At 39.7% G+C, this 17,734-nt stretch overlaps 1 protein-coding gene across 4 annotated transcripts in view; it reads left to right on the top strand.

The window, feature by feature from the left end:
• Window positions 1–16,907, top strand: part of LOC111861802 (TGF-beta receptor type-1) — a 54,725-nt gene extending 37,818 nt beyond the window's left edge. For all 4 annotated transcript variants that reach the window (XM_023846664.2, XM_023846663.2, XM_023846665.2 and 1 more), the window contains 5 exons: window positions 875–1,105; window positions 6,409–6,576; window positions 11,382–11,554; window positions 13,253–13,492; window positions 15,613–16,907. In XM_023846664.2, the coding sequence (XP_023702432.1) occupies window positions 875–1,105; window positions 6,409–6,576; window positions 11,382–11,554; window positions 13,253–13,492; window positions 15,613–15,738 (938 nt within the window). In that variant the 3' untranslated portion in view covers window positions 15,739–16,907. The remainder of the gene's footprint in view (window positions 1–874; window positions 1,106–6,408; window positions 6,577–11,381; window positions 11,555–13,252; window positions 13,493–15,612) is intronic.
• Window positions 16,908–17,734: the final 827 nt, after the last annotated feature.

Below are 17,734 nucleotides of genomic sequence, written 5' to 3'. Positions count from 1 at the left end.
TACATGCCTTAGACCGCTCGGCTACCATGACCGGCCCTGATGATGGTGTATAACACTCAGAATTAGTGGGTTTTTATATTTTCCCCAGTTTTTTTCTACTGAAGGGGGCTTTTGCAGAGAAGTCTTTGGGGATGACACCCTGAGGCTTGACTCTCATGAGGAAAGTTATGAGGTTGAGAGTTTTGGCTAGCTGAATTATGTGCATAAACCCTGCAATAATTAGACTTTTCATGTGTGTTTCTGTAGCTTATTCAGTAAAGTGATGGCCAGGGTTCAGTTTTTAGCAAGGGCAGGAATATTTTTGTCCACCGCAACATCCAGGCAGTCTCAGAGCCCCATCTCTCTCTGTCTCCCTGGATGTGAAAATGGTGCAGTACTGACTATTCTCCTTCATCTCTTGTTGGTGTGGAAAATATTCACATCTTCATCTTCACATCCAGAGCTTTAACTTTATCCTCCTTGTATATCTTCACAGCTTGGTGTTTAGGCACAGGGACTTACCCTTATGTACTTTTTTCTTTAATGCTAGTGGGGTGGGACTAAGTCCCTTGTACTGTGGCCACTTCTGGCCTATTGTATCAGCCACAGATGATAGGTGAGGGTGATTGTGGAGCAATTGGTGGAATGAAGATTGGCAGGGGAAACCGAAGTACTCGGAGAAAACCTGCCCCAGCGCCACTTTGTCCACCACAAATCCCACTTGACCAGACCCGGGATCGAACCCGGACTGCCACGGTGGGAAGCCAGTGACTAACCACTTGAGCTATGGCGCGGCCCCTTATGTACTTCACAAGGAAATTAACATGATTTCATAAATATAAGATTTGTTACAGAGCAATAGTGTAACAAGTATGTGTTTTATTTTCCATCACAGGCTTGCCTCTGTTGGTACAACGAAGTATTGCAAGACAGATACAACTTGTTGAAATTATTGGCAAAGGGAGGTTTGGAGAAGTGTGGCGAGGGAGATGGAGAGGAGAGAATGTGGCAGTGAAAATATTTTCATCTCGAGAAGAACGTTCCTGGTTTCGAGAGGCAGAAATTTACCAAACAGTAATGCTGCGTCATGACAACATTCTTGGATTTATTGCAGCTGATAATAAAGGTGATTGTAATATATTCCGGAAATCATAATAAGTTTTCTAGTTTGTGTTCAGTAGTTATATTGTCAAAGTTTTATGTGCCTTTGCTGTCTTTGTCTTCAGGAAAAAGTCTGTCTTCATGGGCCTCACTGATATTTGCATTGTACAGCCACCTTTCACGAATTGTGCTGGCCATTACACATAGAGCACCAAGGAGGTGGTATGGAGTCTGCTGGATACAAATGGTTGAGACATCCTTTATGTTCATGCCTCATCCATTCGCATGTAACAAATTCCACTCGGTACCCAAGATATGTACACTCCCATTGAATCTTTTGACTCTCTTGGATGAGAATGGTAGAAGCATCCTGTTTGTTCAAATGTTAAAGGAACAGAGAAGATGGCTCATCCACTCGGATCCAACAGATTCCAAACCACCACCTGAGACATCTACACCCCTACATGAATTTTAATCTTTTTGCTATTTTAAGATCTCTTCCTTTGAGCCACATTCCTGTTGTTCAGTGATAAACACATGAATGATGGAAGTATGCCTTGACAGCACAGCTTCTCGGGGTAGTCACTTTGCCCTGAAGAAAGAGACAGCAGGGACTTATATTGGCAATATTGCTGTCATTCACATCGAGAAACCACCCAAAAATAGGACCAGCACCAGCACTAGCATCAGATCACCATGAAAGACTGTTGTCACTGATTCTTTTGTCTCTATGTGAATATTTTTACTAATTATTATTGGTACAACCAATGAATTCACTTCCTCTTGTTTGGGTTTGAAGTAGTAAATATTTTGATCTTCATGTGATTATACGTAGGTAAGTCAATAAGGAAGTTACAAATGGATATAGAACTTAAACAAATAAGAGTACTGATTTGAAAAATGGTTTTATTTCTCAACATAATCTCCCTGTACATTGAGGCAATTGTCCCATCGTTTCACAAGCCCCAGAAAACCAGCAGCATAAAATTGTTTGGACTGTTGTCAGAACCAGGCGGTGACTTCCCTTTCTACAGCTTCATCGGGAAAATGTTCAGCCGAAAGATGATGTTTAAGAGGGCCAAACAATGTACAGGGAGATTATGTTGAGAAATAAAAGCATTTTTCAAATCAGTTCTCTTGTTTAAGTTCTATATCCATTTGTAACTTACTTATTGACTTACCCTTGTATGTCTCATAGTTTGCCTTTAGTATATGACGTAACAAAAAGCAAAGATAAAATAAACACTATGGCCACAATAATGCTCTAATTGTACTTCATCAGTTTTAGGAAAACAGTCCATCATACAGGAATGTTAGTGTACATCTCATTAAGGTCTACAGCGATACTTGAAATGTTTTTCAACTTACAAAATATTCAGTGAACTACAAAGAAAAATGTTTTCTGACTTTGTGGATTTCATCTGTAGGGACTGTGATTGACGTCACAGTAATAAGTTCCATTTGTAATAAATGAACATCATGACAGAAAGTGTGGAAATTATCCATATGCAATTGGAATATGCAATTTCAGTCTTGTTAGAGGAACTTTTAGGAGTGGATAATGTGGTAGGGTAGATTGAATGATGTTACACAGGCCATGATCCCAGTGAGTAGAAAGGAGTGCTGCTAAGTATGTCATGTTAACCTTTAACGTACAGACTTTTAAATTGCCAACAGCCCTGTAGGGCCGGAATTTAAATCACCCTAATTAATTATCAATGCAAACTTTCAGAAAAAACGCATATTTTCCGTTCTATGCAACAAAGAAATATGAACTAAAAAGAACCTGAAAGACAATAAAATTTTCTACATATACATAAAAGAGCAAGTTTTACAAATGAAAATTAACTGTGATTATTTTGTCATGAAATGCAAAATATAATCTTTATTATATATGTTATGAAATTCCAAAGGACTTACCCATTGTTTTTTCTTCAACCTTGAATCATGGTGATATTGTAAATATAATCACACTATATACAATAATATTTTGTTCAGACTGTACGCGAGTTTGAACTGCATCACTTCACAGTTTACAATAACTCACACTTTGACACGCGTGTGCCACTTCTCAAAGCAGTCCACCACAAAAAGCGCAACGTCACACTTTTTACAGCAGTAGAGCATGCTTCTGCACTTCTTATTTTGAGAACAAATATGACATCTTTGTTTTCCTTTGGTTGGCCAGTGTTGTGAATGTTTCACCTCCAGTCAACTCAGTTGGGCCCCAGATGAACTTGGCCTCCTCCGAGAAACGCCACTGACTGTGATATTCGCCTCATGCGATTGAAGAATCAAATTCTGCACCAGTATTTTGCAGAACTTTTTGTTTGTCATTTTTCCACCACGTGACTTGTGTAATAGATATGCATTTAAAATAGTCATGTCTAGAAGATGGACAAACAATTTCTTTGTCCATTTCCATGCCCTCCTAGCAATGCCACAACTGTTTACCATCCTGTCAGATTTATCAACAAAGCCCATGTGTGCATTGTAGTCTTCAATTACATGGGGTTTGACAGCATGGCCAGATTCATCTCGTAAGTTGCCTTTCAATGGAGGAGGCTGCAAATTCGTCAGAAAATACACATCATGCTTGTCTTTCCAACGAACAACACTTAGATGCCCCTTGACTCTTGTAACAATATCCCCTTTTTTCAATTTCATTGACTTGGGCCGAATTTCTTGTGGCATTCCACGCCTATCATTGCGAACAGTGTCACACTAATTTATTTTCCTGTCTAAAAGTTTGTCAAATAATGCAGGAGAACTGAAATAATTGTCCATGTAAATTTTGTGACCCAAGCCTTCTACTCTTCGAATTAGCTGGAGAACCATGCCATGTGTCGATGTAATTTCTTCTGTCGCAGGTTGCCTTTGTTTGCCCAAATAAACTGTCACGTCATAAGTATACCCAAAAAAACCGCAAAGCTTGCAAATTTTTATGCCAAATCTTTTGCGTTTCTTTGGAATATACTGACGAAGAATCACTCTTCCTTTGAACAACACTATGACTTCATCAACAGCAAGATGTTCTGCTGGATTGTAAAGTTCACAAAATTTGTTGTTGAGATTGTCAAAAATTTTTTTAATTTTCCAGATCCTATCATACTCTGGGTCATCTCGATTTGGAGGAGCTTCATTATTTTCGAAATGCAGGAATCTCAAAATATGGAAGAAACAGTCTCATACCATGGTGTTACGTTAGAATGGAGTGTTGTATTGCTCATCTCTTGGCCAATAATCTTTTAGGGTGTCCCATTGATCGTGGCCCATTTGAATAATTATTGCCAAAAAGTTATATATCTCTTCAATTGTAACATCAGGTGGTTGAACAGAAGGGCCTGGAGCATCTTGGCATGCCATAAATTGTTGGAAATATCTATTGGTTTCTTATAACAAGATATGGAATATTTGTTGGAAAAACAGAATGAAAATGGGAAAAGGAGAGGACTGTGCATTTATATTGGGAGCAGCTGATCTGTTGATTCCACTCGGAGGACCAGTGAAGTCTAGTACCTTTGGCGAATCCCCGGGCCTTCTATCACGAAACCTAATTTCCATTTCCTCTGCCTCGTCTGATGATGATGATGATGATGACAGCATATTTGCTCAAGGTTCAATGAACTCATTGATATCTTCTAACTCTTCGCCAGATTCCTCTTCCATCAATATTTCCTCCAGTTCTTCTGCATCGAGAAGTTTGGAATATCGGGCATGTTTTTGAGGTTCCATCTTGGGGGAGGAGGGGTTTCCAGCAAAATCAAATAAATTATGTTGATTGACAAAGACTCGCAATATAGTGATGCAAAGTAACTGTAATAGTATGGTACGATAGGCCAGAAGTGGCAGCAGTACAAGGGACTTAGTCCCAGCCCACTAGCAATAAAAAATAATAACTGTAATAGTAGAGTCAGTGGGTTTATACCTCTTCCGAGACACAAAATAAAAATAATATACAAAGAAATATATGACAGTCTGACACCAACTTTTTAAGTGATAAAGCTATATGACACAATCCAACACTGACTTCCTAACTGATAATTCGCCACTGAAAACCAATCCTTGAATATATCACACTTCCTTGAAAGCTCTGGAAGCACCAACGAATATTTCCTCTTCAGTTCTCAGAACAAAGCTGGGGCATATTTGGCTGACTAGATCATAAAGTCATATATAAACGTAAACAGTTTCAAAACCAGGACTGAGATAAACGATTTCATTGTTCAGAGCTAACAAATGAACCTCTGACATGACCTTGTGTGGGTTTGTTTTTGTTTCAAACCCAAGATCAAACTGTCAGCACTCCCAAAGAGGGCACGTGTCCTGGGTCATATATATAAGACATTCGGCCAATGCGGGTTGCTGTTTGAGGCATATATGTATGACATTCGTCTGTCAAAGTAGCGTTTCCACATCACTGTTGTACTTTATTTTAATTTTGTTTATAATTTTAAGTGTAGGAATGCAGAACATGAAGAGAGTTGTAATACACTGATTTGAAAAGGTTGTAAAGTTAGTCTTGCAATGGAAATACTAGTCTCTCTTGGTCACTGAACTTCCTCTTGCAGTATTGGTGTGTAGCATAATCTGCACTTTCATATTAAGACATTATTGTAGTGGGTGAAATTTGAATTTTCATACCACTTCCATCTTGATGGAGTGAAAATGTGTGCATGCAGTATCACAACAAGTCCTTGACTGGTGTTGACGTGAGTAGCTGGTAACACAGGAAGAAGCTAGGTGTTGATGTTAGTTTAAAAGGCGCTAGCAGTGTTGCCTTCAAACAGTGGATCTTTGACACAACAGATGTAACTGGAACTTGATGTTTCCATCCAACGATGTTCCTCCTACAGTTGATGTTCATAAGTAATTCACATTAGTAGAGCATAATGGAAGTCTGTTTAGAGCCCAGGACAGGACTCCAGTGCCATAGCTGCTGTAGGGTGGTTTGAAATGAAGGGGTGCTATAGCACTACAGTATTCAGCCATTTGGAACATTGCAGTAATCTCCACATACCTGATAAGGTTAATAAAATTGTGTGGCATGATTGTGACATCCATGAAATCATTTCTACTTACGAAATGAATAATTGGAGTGTTGTTACTTTATCAGAACTCTGTTTGAAACCATTTATTGTGTAACATCAGAATTCAGAATTCTGGTAGACAGGTTCATCAAACATTTGCTTTTCTGACTCCTTTCCCTTCTTATTCTGATCCCAGCAATAATAAGTGGTATGCTGAACTGTGGAAACATCAAATCAATTTACATGTCATGCTTTCACATAACTCTAAATGTTGACAGTTTTGTTTTGATTATTTCAGATAATGGTACGTGGACACAACTGTGGCTGATTACGGACTACCATGAGAATGGGTCTCTCTTTGATTATCTGAATAGGAGCACCGTTGACACTACAGGCATGATCCGTATGACACTATCAATTGCCACAGGTCTGGCACATCTCCACATGGAGATTGTAGGCACACAAGGTAAGCCACAAATAAGTTCATATATATCACACACACACACACACACACACACAGAGTGGCAGAGAGAGAGAGAGAGCTAGGAACCTTGTGTCAAACCCTAGGAACTTAGTGCAGTCCAGCCCACATTACTACAACCAGTCTTCATAAGATCTAATTAATAATTGTATTTCCTCCTGCCTATGTTAATCCAAGTAATCCAGCAGACATGTATACATAGCTAACACAGATGGTGATAAACAGTTGAATGAATGAATGAATGAATGAATGAATGAATGTATGTATGTATAAGGGGTGGGCCTTCTTGGCCCTTGCACCATGACCACAGTGATTTATTGTGCCTCCCCTTCTGATTATCCCCTCAGCAATCCCGTGCTTTGAATGAAGCGCAGGATTTTGTACGTGGGGATGTCGAAATAGTCACTTGGTTCCATAAAGTATTGACCCAAGTGACATAATCTTAAATAAGCTAAGGCCTCACATTCACACAGGATATGTGTGGCTGTTTCATTTTCTTCTTGACACCTCTCACAAGTTGGACTGTTACTTAGTCCCAGTTTGAAGAGGTGTCGTTTAAGGTGACAGTTATCCTGTAAGTAGTCCTACCACCCATCATAGGTGGTTCCTGTTTAACTTCAACAGTTCCTTCGCTCTTTTAGTGGAGGGTCCTAATATGAGTCCCTTTGTTTGCCTGAGTCCAATCAAGGATCCCCAGTATTTCTTGTGATTCATATTTGTCCAGTCCCTGATTGCCTTTCTGGCAACTCTTGTATAGATGCCACAGGCTGGTTCAGGTCCTATGAATGGATGTTCAGCTCCAATCTTGGCCAATTGGTCTTCTATTTCATTTCCAGCAATACCATCAAGCCCCGGCATCCATATCAGTTGTACCCTGTTATGTTTGGTGAGTTCCACGAGAGTTTGGTGGCAATCCCAGACCAATTTTGAGTTGATCTGGTGTTTGTCAAGCGCTTTAACCTTTAACGGCCGAATGTCACATATACATGTCGCAGGCCGTAACCGAAGTTGGCCAAATGACCTGTGTTCACGTTGCAGGACACATGCTCTCTTTGGGAGTGCTGGCAGTTTGACCTTGGGTTGGAAACCAAAACAAACCTACGTGAGGTCATGTCAGTGGTTCATTCCTTAGCTCTGAACAAAGAAATTATTTATCACGGTACTGGTTTCGATACTATTTACGTTTAGATATGACTGTTTATGACCTGCTCAGCCAAATATAGCCCAGCTTTGTTTCGAGAACTGATGAGGAAATATTTATCGGTGCTTGCATAAGAGCGCTTGCAAAGCCTTCAAGGAAGTCTGACGCATTCAAGGATTGGTTTTCAGTGGCGAATTATCAGTCAGGGAGTCAGTGTCGGATTGTCTAATATTTCGTTGTATATAATTTTTTTTGTGTCTTGGAAGAGGTATAAACCCACTGAGCCAGTATTACTTTGTGAGTAAAGGCATCTTCGCCACTCCGACTTTCAGTATGTGTCGGACTGGCACTCTTTTCGAGTATTATTATACTTACTTTGCATCACTATTTTGCGAATATTACCAACAGGTGAGAGTGTCGCTTTGTCAATCAACATAATTTATTCGATTTTGCTAGAAACCCCCCTCCCCCAAGACGATTCTTCAGTCGCACAACCCAAATATCATGGTCAGTGGCGTTTCTCGGGGGAGGGCCAAATTTATCAGGGGGCCCAACTGAGTCGACTGGAGGTGAAACATTCACAACACTGGCCAACCAAAGGGAAACTAAGACGTATTTGTTCTCAGAATAAGAAGCGCAGAAGCACGTAAAGTGTCATATTGCGCTGTGTGGGTTCGGCTGCTTCGACAAGTAGTACACGCGCATCGAGTGTGAGTTATTGTAAACTGTGAAGTGATGCAGTTCAAACTCGCATACAGTCTGAACAAAATATTATTGTACGAGTATATAGTGTGATTATATTTACAATGTCACCATGATTTAAGGCTGAAGAATAAACAACGGGTAAGTCCTTTGGAATTTCATGACATATATAATAAAGATTATATTTTGCAATTCATGACAAAATAATCACAGTTAGTTTTCATTTGTAAAAATTGCTCTTCTGTGTACACGTAGAAAAATGTATTGTCTTTCAGGTTGTTTTTAGTTTTTATTTCTATGTTGCATAGAACGGAAAATACGGATTTTTTTCTGACGGTTTGGAAATTTAATTAATCAGGGTGATTTAAATACTGGCCGCAGGGGGCTCCCGGCAATTTAAAAGTCCGTATGTTAAAGGTTAAGTGCAGCTTGGCTGTCAGATAGAATGTAGATGTTCCTGTTTCTGTAGTTCCTATCTAGATTCTCCATAATGCGTGTACATGCCTTAATCAGATATACTTCTGCCTGGAATAATGTCATGTACTGCCCAAGGCTGAAACTAAGTTTCCACCTCATGCCATAGCAGAACACGCCAGCTCCAGTGCCATTATTTATCTTGGAACCATCTGTATACCAGATCAATCCCCCTTCTCTATCGGGTTGAAACCCGTCTTCCCATTCACTCCTGTCAAGAAATCTGACTGTGAAGGGTTTTTCGTATACATGTCTCAGTATCATTTTGTCCAACCCCATTTGTAATATGTTTTTTTTTATGTCCTGAGTTACGTATGCATGTCCAAAACTATCCGATTTAGGTTTCCATTGATCACTGCACTGGAGATGGTAGATTCCTGCCCTGGCCTCTGCCTCTGACTGTATATGCAGTGGGGGGAGTCCAAGAAGTGTCTCCAGTGCAGCTGTTGGAGATGTTTGAATTGCTCCTGTGATACCCAAGCAAGCCAACCTTTGCAGTTTTCCTAAGTTCTGCTTTGCTTGTCTTGAGTTTAACTCTGGGCCACGATACTGTGGCGCCATATGTAATTATGGGTCTTACAACCACAGTGTATATCCAATGCATGACGTGTGGCTGCAGTCCCCAAGTTTTACCAAACATGCTTCTGCATGTCCAAAAAGCCTTATAGGCTTTATTGATGACCTTGTCCAGCTGCTTTTTCCATGTCAGTCCCTTATCTAATACTAGACCAAGGTACTTGACATCGCTGGAGAGCTGGATCGTCTTATTGAAGAGGGTTGGTTCCTTAAGGCCCTTTATATTTCTCTTCCTGGTAAATGGTATAATTACCATCTTATTAGGATTGATTGAAAGGCTTGTTCTTTCACACCATCGTTGGGTCATGTACAGAGCTGTTTGAAGACGCTCTGATACTGTCGAAAGGAATTTTCTGTTTATGAGGATTGCTATATCATCAGCATATCCTACTGTATAATACCCATCATCATTTAGTCCCCAGAGGAGATCGTCAACGACCAGGCTCCACAGCAGAGGCAAGAGCATGCCCCCCTGCAGGCACCCCCTAGACGCGGATGCCCTCAGAGTCTCTCCAGATAGTGTTGCAGCTATGGTTGTGCTTTGCAGCATAGCACTGATCCACCTGCATATTGCAGGCTCTATGCCATGCTTTCCAGTGACCTGTTTGATTATATCAAATGAGGTTCTATCAAAAGCTCCCTCTATGTTAAGGAATGCTCCTAAGGCAAGATCCTTGTGTTCAATCGCACTTTCTATGCATGTTACGACATTATGTAATGTGCTTTCGGTAAATGTACCTGTTTGGTAGGCATGCTGGTTTCGGTGTAGGGGATATGTCCTCAACACCCCGTCCCTGATATGCCTATCCACTATTTTCTCCATCGTTTTGAAAAGGAAAGACGACAGGCTGATAAGGCAATAAGTCTTAGCCTCGATGTTATCTAGTTTCCCGGGCTTTGGGGTAAATGTCGCCTTAACTTGCCTCCAGGCCATGGGAATAAAACCATATGCCATGCAGGCTATATATATGTGGCATAGGTGTGGAACTAAGAGATCTGCCCCTTGCTGCGAAAGTGCCGGTACAATTCCATCTGTTCCCGCTGACTTAAATTGTCTAAAGGTATTCGGTGCCCATCTGATTTTCTACCCTGTTCGTCTTGCTTTGGTAAGTGCCCTGGTTTTGGTGACCCTGTCCATCATCCAAATTATCAGTCAATTTTGAATCAGGAAAGTGAACCCTGAATAATTCATTCAGTGTCTCCCTTCCTGTTTGAGTATACTGCCTGTTAGGCAGCTTAATCATCCTGACCTTGTTGTTCGCCTGTTTTGCCATGATTCTCATGAGTATGGCACCACCTGGTTCATCATTGATCTCCTGACAGTGCCTCCTCCATGAGGATCGCTTGGCTTTCCTTATTTCTTGTGTAGACAGGTAAGGGCTTCCTTGTTGGTGTCCCACTGTAGCTGTATTAAACAGCCTTCTCATTTTGGTTCTAAGCCCACTCAGCTGTTTATTCCACCAAGGCGCTCTCCTTGGTTCGCACGTGGTCCTACCCAGACAATTACTATTAAAAGACGAGATAATAGCCTGTTGCAACTGGTCAACAGGCCAATCAACATCCTTTATTGTGCATATATTTTGCGAGATGGTCTCCAGATTTACCTTTAGGTTGTGTTAGTAAGACTCCCAGTTGGTTCTCTTAGGATTCCTGTAAGTAACTTGATCTACTGAGATAGACAGTTAGTATTAAAATGATTTTAGAGAAATAAGTTGTGAAGGTATGGATTGGATTCAGTTGTCTAAGGGTCACAGTCCTGAAGTACGCTTTACTGAACACAGGTCTTTGGACCTTAGAGTTCCATAGAAGAGCCTGTGCTGTGGAGTTAGTTGTAACATACAATTTGTTTTGTTGATTCCGTTTCCCTATATTTTTACATTGTTATTTTTGTCCACAGGAAAACCTGCCATAGCTCATAGAGACCTCAAGTCAAAAAATATTTTAGTAAAATCAAATACTACATGTGCCATTGGGGATTTGGGTCTAGCTGTGAGGCATGATGTGGCAACAGACACGGTAGATATTCCGCTTAACAATCGTGTTGGCACAAAGCGGTACATGGCTCCAGAGGTAAGCTTACTCATGTGTGACTCTGCCAATGAAACCCGAGTTTCCATTCATCCCCCCATTCTCATCTATATAGAATCTAGCTTTGAACTGAAGAGTTAGAAGTAATAATTGCAGATGATTTTGTGTATATTCAGAAGCAGAGTTGTGAATGCCTTGGGAATTTTAAAATGAATAAAAAAAAAAGATATTGGTAATAAATTTACAGGAATATAAATACACTCAACTCTCGATTATCCGGGGGCAGATAAACCGGTTTGCGGCTTAACCAGGGCTTTTTTGAGGGGTGAAAGAATGAAATGATCTGTGGGAAGTTTCAAGGACAGATACACCACCCCAATTAGGCTCTTTGTATCGATCTTCAAGTGTGTTAGCAAAATGTCAGGGTGTAAAAGGAAGCGTGTTGTGTTAAATATTCAACAGAAACTTGAAATTATCAATCAGTTGGGAAAAAGAGGTGTAATTAAACAATTAGCAATGCAATACAGTATTGGAGAACAAACTGTTCGTGATTTGAAAAAACAAAAGAATCAATTAATTTCCTTTGCTTCGTCTTCTAATTCAAGCGGAATGAAGAAGAGAAAAACCATGAAAAAATCAACATATGATGATCTCGACAAAGCAATGCTGATCTGGTTTAATCAACTAAGGGCACAGGGAACAACAATAACAGGAGCAGTTTGTGCTAAACAAGCACATATGCCATATGCGAGATTTCAACAGCGTGGGATACAGTAAAGCCATCTGTATCGAAAAATTTATGGAAGAAACTGATGCCTTTCGTCACTAATGAAGATGATGAAATCCATGGATTCACTGGATTCAGTGAAAATGAGATAGCCATAGAATTGACAAAATTGGCTAACCAAGTTCATGGTGGTGAAGAAGTAAACGTGGAAAATATAAGAGAGTGGTTTGTCTGTGACTCATGTGAGCTTGGCTTCGAAATGTTAAGCAGTGACGAAATCGTAAGTTCAGTGCGGATGCAGCCAGAAGAGCGGGAAGATAGTGAGAATGAGGAAGAGATGGACAGTGCTGTTAGTAAGAAAATATCACATGGTGCTGCTCCTAATTATTTGGATTCCTTACTAGACTATCTTGAGAATGAAGAGAACAGTTTATTAAATGACAAGCTAATATTATGTAGGCTTCATACAGATATCCGTAAAAAGGAAAATGCTGCGAAAAAGAAAACGACAATATTAAATTTTTTTAAGTGCTAAGTGTGAATATTCGTAAAAAGTGTTGAATGTTGTTGAACACTGTGATTGAAATAACTAATTCATACTTCAGTGTTATGTAAAAAAAGTATTAAATAGGCCATGAGATGACATAAAAATTAGGTTGAATAAATTTAAATACAGGTAGGCCTATAGTATTATAAAGGTACAGTATTACAGTACTACTTTTAATAAAATTTGTCTTACCTGGTTTTCCGATTAATCGTGATTTCCATCCCCACCATTATCCCAGATAATCGCGAGTTGAGTGTATAGTGAATAATTTGTAAATTTTTTCCTTCACTGATTAGGAAATAATCATGCTGGACATTGTTATTCATATTTTTTTATTACCTTAAAAGCATTTATAAGACTCATAGCCTTCTGTCAGAAGTTTCTGTGTATTACTGTTATCTCTTATACTCTCAGAGCATATTCTACTGTTGTATGCTTCATTTCTTCATTGTATTTTGTTATGCAGGTGCTTGAGGAGCTTATCAACATCAACCACTTTGATTCATTTAAAAGGGCAGATGTATATGCTCTTGGCCTCATATTTTGGGAGATTGCAAGGAGGTGTAATGTTGGTGGTATCTATGATGATTACCAGTTGCCATTCTATGACATGGTCCAATCTGACCCAACCATTGAAGAAATGAGGAAAGTGGTGTGTCTGGACCGACAAAGGCCGTCTATTCCTAACCGTTGGCAGTCAAATGAGGTATATCACTTCATGTTATGAAGAGAAAATGATCTCAGAATTTTAGATTTGTATTATTGTCTCAGCATTGGTTATAAGTCATACACATTGGTTGATTCATGTGTTTAATATCTTCCTTCTAAACTTGTAGTGATAATTTTTTTTAATCATGATTAACTTAACAGTTTTAGATGTAGTTCACTGTTGCCTCTGTGCTGCAAATGGCTGAGTGAAGTTGTGAGAACTCCAAAAGCCAAGTTCTGAATGCTGAGTGAGAACTTAGTTGCCACCCAGAGTAGTGTGAGATAACAAATATAAGAATGAAGGCTATTATAGGCTGATACAAAAATACTATACAAGAGAGACTAAAGAACAGTATAAGGAAATGAGAAGAACAGAAAAGATGGTACTTAGATAAAAAAGGAGATTCCATGAAGAACAAATGACAGGAGCTGAAAACCCTCATACACAAAAGGAAAGTAGACGATTTTATCAGCTAGTTATATAATATATATCAGGACTGCACCATAGCTCGAGTAGTAAGTCGCTGGCTTCCCACCATGGCAGCCCGGGTTCGATCCCAGGTCTGGTCAAGTGGGATTTGTGGTGGACAAAGTGGCACTGGCGCAGGTTTTCTACAAGTACTTCGGTTTCCCCTGCCAATCTTCATTCCACCAATTGCTCCACAATCACCCTCACCTATCATCTGGGGCTGGTACAATAGGCCAGAAGTGGCCGCAGTACAAGGGACTTAGTCCCACCCCACTAGCAATAAAAAATATATATATAATATATAAAGTACATAACAAACTAGATGTAGTGAAAATGATCAAAGTAGGGTGGTTGAGATGGCTGGGATACCTATCTAGAGTGCAGGAACAGAACCTTTGCAGGAAGTTGACTACATAAACCAGAGGGTACTCAATGAGTAGGGCAGATATGTTATCAGATGCCTGGGCATTGTACCCTCAATCACTCTGGAAAGTACTCTTTGCATATTTTATGTCCCATAACTTTCATACCAAGCAGGTTCATATGTCTGTAACATTCTAGCTGGTTCAGATCTCAGGTGGGATGTTGGGTATCTTGACTAAGGTTGTTTGTAGTTTTCCTCACCCTTCAGGCAGATGCCAGGCTAGTACCACAAATGAATTGATGACTGTTTTGTTGCAAATCCTTTCCACTTCATTAATCATCAGTCACCATACCATTTGACAACACTGTGTAGTCTGTATGCTGAAGATTTCACAAAATACCATCACACAACTTCCAGACATGATTTTTTGTGTAAAAATCTGCATAAATTATGCAGATAAATATGGTACTCTTCCTGTCTCCATCACAACCGCTGTGTAGTAGACCTGACCAGCAGTTTCATTTGTTATTGGGCCATCACCTGTAACTTAACACTTCTGGATTCAGAGTTAATGTCTGGAACATGGTCAGCTGGTCATCAAGTCCTGATTTGACTTCAAAACAGAATATCAGGGTTAATGATGTTGACAGCAGCACACATACAGTGTTGCAGCTCTGCGTTATCATGAACCATTAATAAGTGAACTTGTTATGTACTGTTGTTCTATACCAGTTGTGTGTTGCATTATTGTAGTGGGATTTGTTCACATTCCAGTTGGCCAAGCATTGTTTTTTTTTCAGTACCATTACCATTATCTCTGAGATAAAATATGGCTGCCAACCCTGTAGTACTTCGTGATTTAAAAATTCCCATTTCAAGACAGTAAACTATTCCCATCAAGGTAAAATCTCGCTGCCAACACATAGTACTGGGAGATTTAAAACTCCCTGTTCGTGGATGATCAGATCAGGAGATCTGAGGCACATGGTCTCAGTGATCCTCAATCTATCAAATGGTTAGGCAGTGTTATAATCCCATGCAATGATAATCAGAATAGGGTAAAGTCGCATCTTGTTGGAAGCAGTACATCTGTGACATTTTTTAATCTGAAAGATTACTATATGGAACTTCAAAAGAAAAACAAGTTGGAAAATAGTTTATTTCTTACAAATTGTTGAAGTCTGTCCTTGGTGATGCAGAGTGGATATTATGTTTATGCTGAAATAAGATCACTTTCACAGAAATAGATTATCACTGTGACATTGTCTTCTGACATCTGTTGCAGGCGCTTCATGTGATGTCGAAAGTCATGAAAGAGTGCTGGTATCAGAATGCGGCAGCTCGTCTCACAGCACTTCGCATTAAGAAGACCCTTGCAAACCTTGGTGCAGCTGAAGATTTGAAAATATAAAAAGTCTGGTATGGAGCACATCAGGTTACTTCCATGCAGGCACCAATCTCAGTTGTTTACAGTTGTGCTGCAGTTCAAGTTATTGGAGACGAAATATTGTTGTGAATTAATTATGAGGAACTGCTTTCACTAGTCACGTCCTTTCATTTCACATAATTATTGCAAGGTTTTTCCTTTCTTAAAATGGACACAGTAAGGTGCTTCATGTTAGTTCCAAAACGATATTCAGAATGTTACTAAATCACATTTTGTGAGAAGGAATATGGTGACAAGCAACATGATCCTGACTAGAAGAACAAGGAAATAATTTTCATGTGGTAATTGTCCTGGGAACCAGTGACCCAGACATGATTCAGTTAGTTGTCCATGTTGAGTAGATCCAGTATGCAAAGTGCTGCTTGCCACCATTGTATTGTTTTTGACATTCTGTTGAAAGCCTGACCTGCATTAAAATGTATTTGCAGAAAAATTGGGATAGGCAGCAGAAAATTTGAAGAAAGGAATGGATGAAAGACAGGAATGTTTGTTGAGTGGATGGCTGTGTGGATGAATGTTAAATGCTGAAGAAAAATCACTGCCCAGTTGTGTTCCCCCTGTAATAGCACAGGCCCTGTATTTACTTTGTTTATTGCTTTGACTCTAAAGCAACTTCAGCTGGTCAGCTACATATAGTGTGAAGTTTCAGCAGTTACATCTGTTCAAGAAACAGTCACATTTGTAACTTTAATTTGACGTCATAGAATTTTAAGAACTCTTAATATGAGGATAAGATTTTCTCTATTATAACACTTCGTAGTTTGGTAGCAATCCACCATTGTTTTGTAGGAACATTGGGCCTCCATCTTCGGGATCAAATTGTAAGCCAAGCAGGAAGCCAGCAGTAAACAAATGGCAATGATCATGAATCTGAATTTTAACTTCTTATCTGATCTGAAATGCATTAACAGTACATGGGTCATTAAGTAATTTTTGTGTGTAAGCAGCATGCTTGAAGGGTTTATGGAAACTTGAAACATAAGATCCTTGCATCCTTTATCTCAGCTGCAGGGAGAACTGAGTGGTCATCAGCATTTTCAACAAATCATCTATATTCAATATGTATTGTTTGATCAATATTAAATCCAGCAATAGTTAAGAAGTCCCTACCTGATGAACAGAATCATGTATGTGAAACATAAGGCTAAGATATGTTTCTCTTCTTATTTGTATGGAACTGATAGACTCATTGATTGATTATTGATTTTAAATTCATTTATCTGTTGAGGCACTATGCTGCAAGCCAGAAGGTGACGGGAGTCCAAATGGGGGGGGATTTTTTTTTTTTTTCAGTTTACCTAATCCTTCCAGCTGCACTATGGCCCTGGGGTCAACTCAGCATGTAACAGAAATGAGTACCAGGAATCTTCCTGGGGGGTAAAAGGTGGCCAGCATGTAAGGCTGACAACCTTACCACCATCTGTGAGCCAGTTGTCTAGAGAAAATGTGGGAGCCTTGACATCTCACAACCCTATGGGCCTTCACAACCTGTTACAGGGATAGCTTTACCTTTTGCATTGGTGTTTTTGGCCACACATCAAAGAAGCAACTTAAAAGCAGTCTTGAGGTAAACTGCTACTAGGCCATTTAGCCTATCCCAATTCAGAATTAACTCTGTGAGAATATTGCACAGTACTTCCCTCCTAACTGAATCATAGGCTTTGTACAAGTTTATGAGCAGCTAATGTACTATATCATTGTACTCCCATATTGTATGAACTTTAGTTGCACAAAAGTAAATGTAGAATGACTAGAGTTGCAGTAGCTCAGTAAAATGACCAGCTGCATGCAAGATAGTGTATGGCTTTGATGCTGAGAGTCAGTCCCTTCAGAAAGTCATGCTCCCTGTTCAGGATACTCCAGAGCTGAGAAATGGTGGAGTGTACGCCAAACTCCTGTGGTCCCTCCTTCATACCCTGCTTATTGGGGTAGACTCTAAAATACACTCACCACTTGCCTT

The sequence above is a fragment of the Cryptotermes secundus genome, unplaced genomic scaffold, assembly GCF_002891405.2.
Source record: "Cryptotermes secundus unplaced genomic scaffold, Csec_1.0 scaffold598, whole genome shotgun sequence".
Taxonomy (NCBI): domain Eukaryota; kingdom Metazoa; phylum Arthropoda; class Insecta; order Blattodea; family Kalotermitidae; genus Cryptotermes; species Cryptotermes secundus.
Note: the sequence above shows the minus strand (reverse complement) of the source record. Positions and strands in the feature narration are given on the sequence as shown.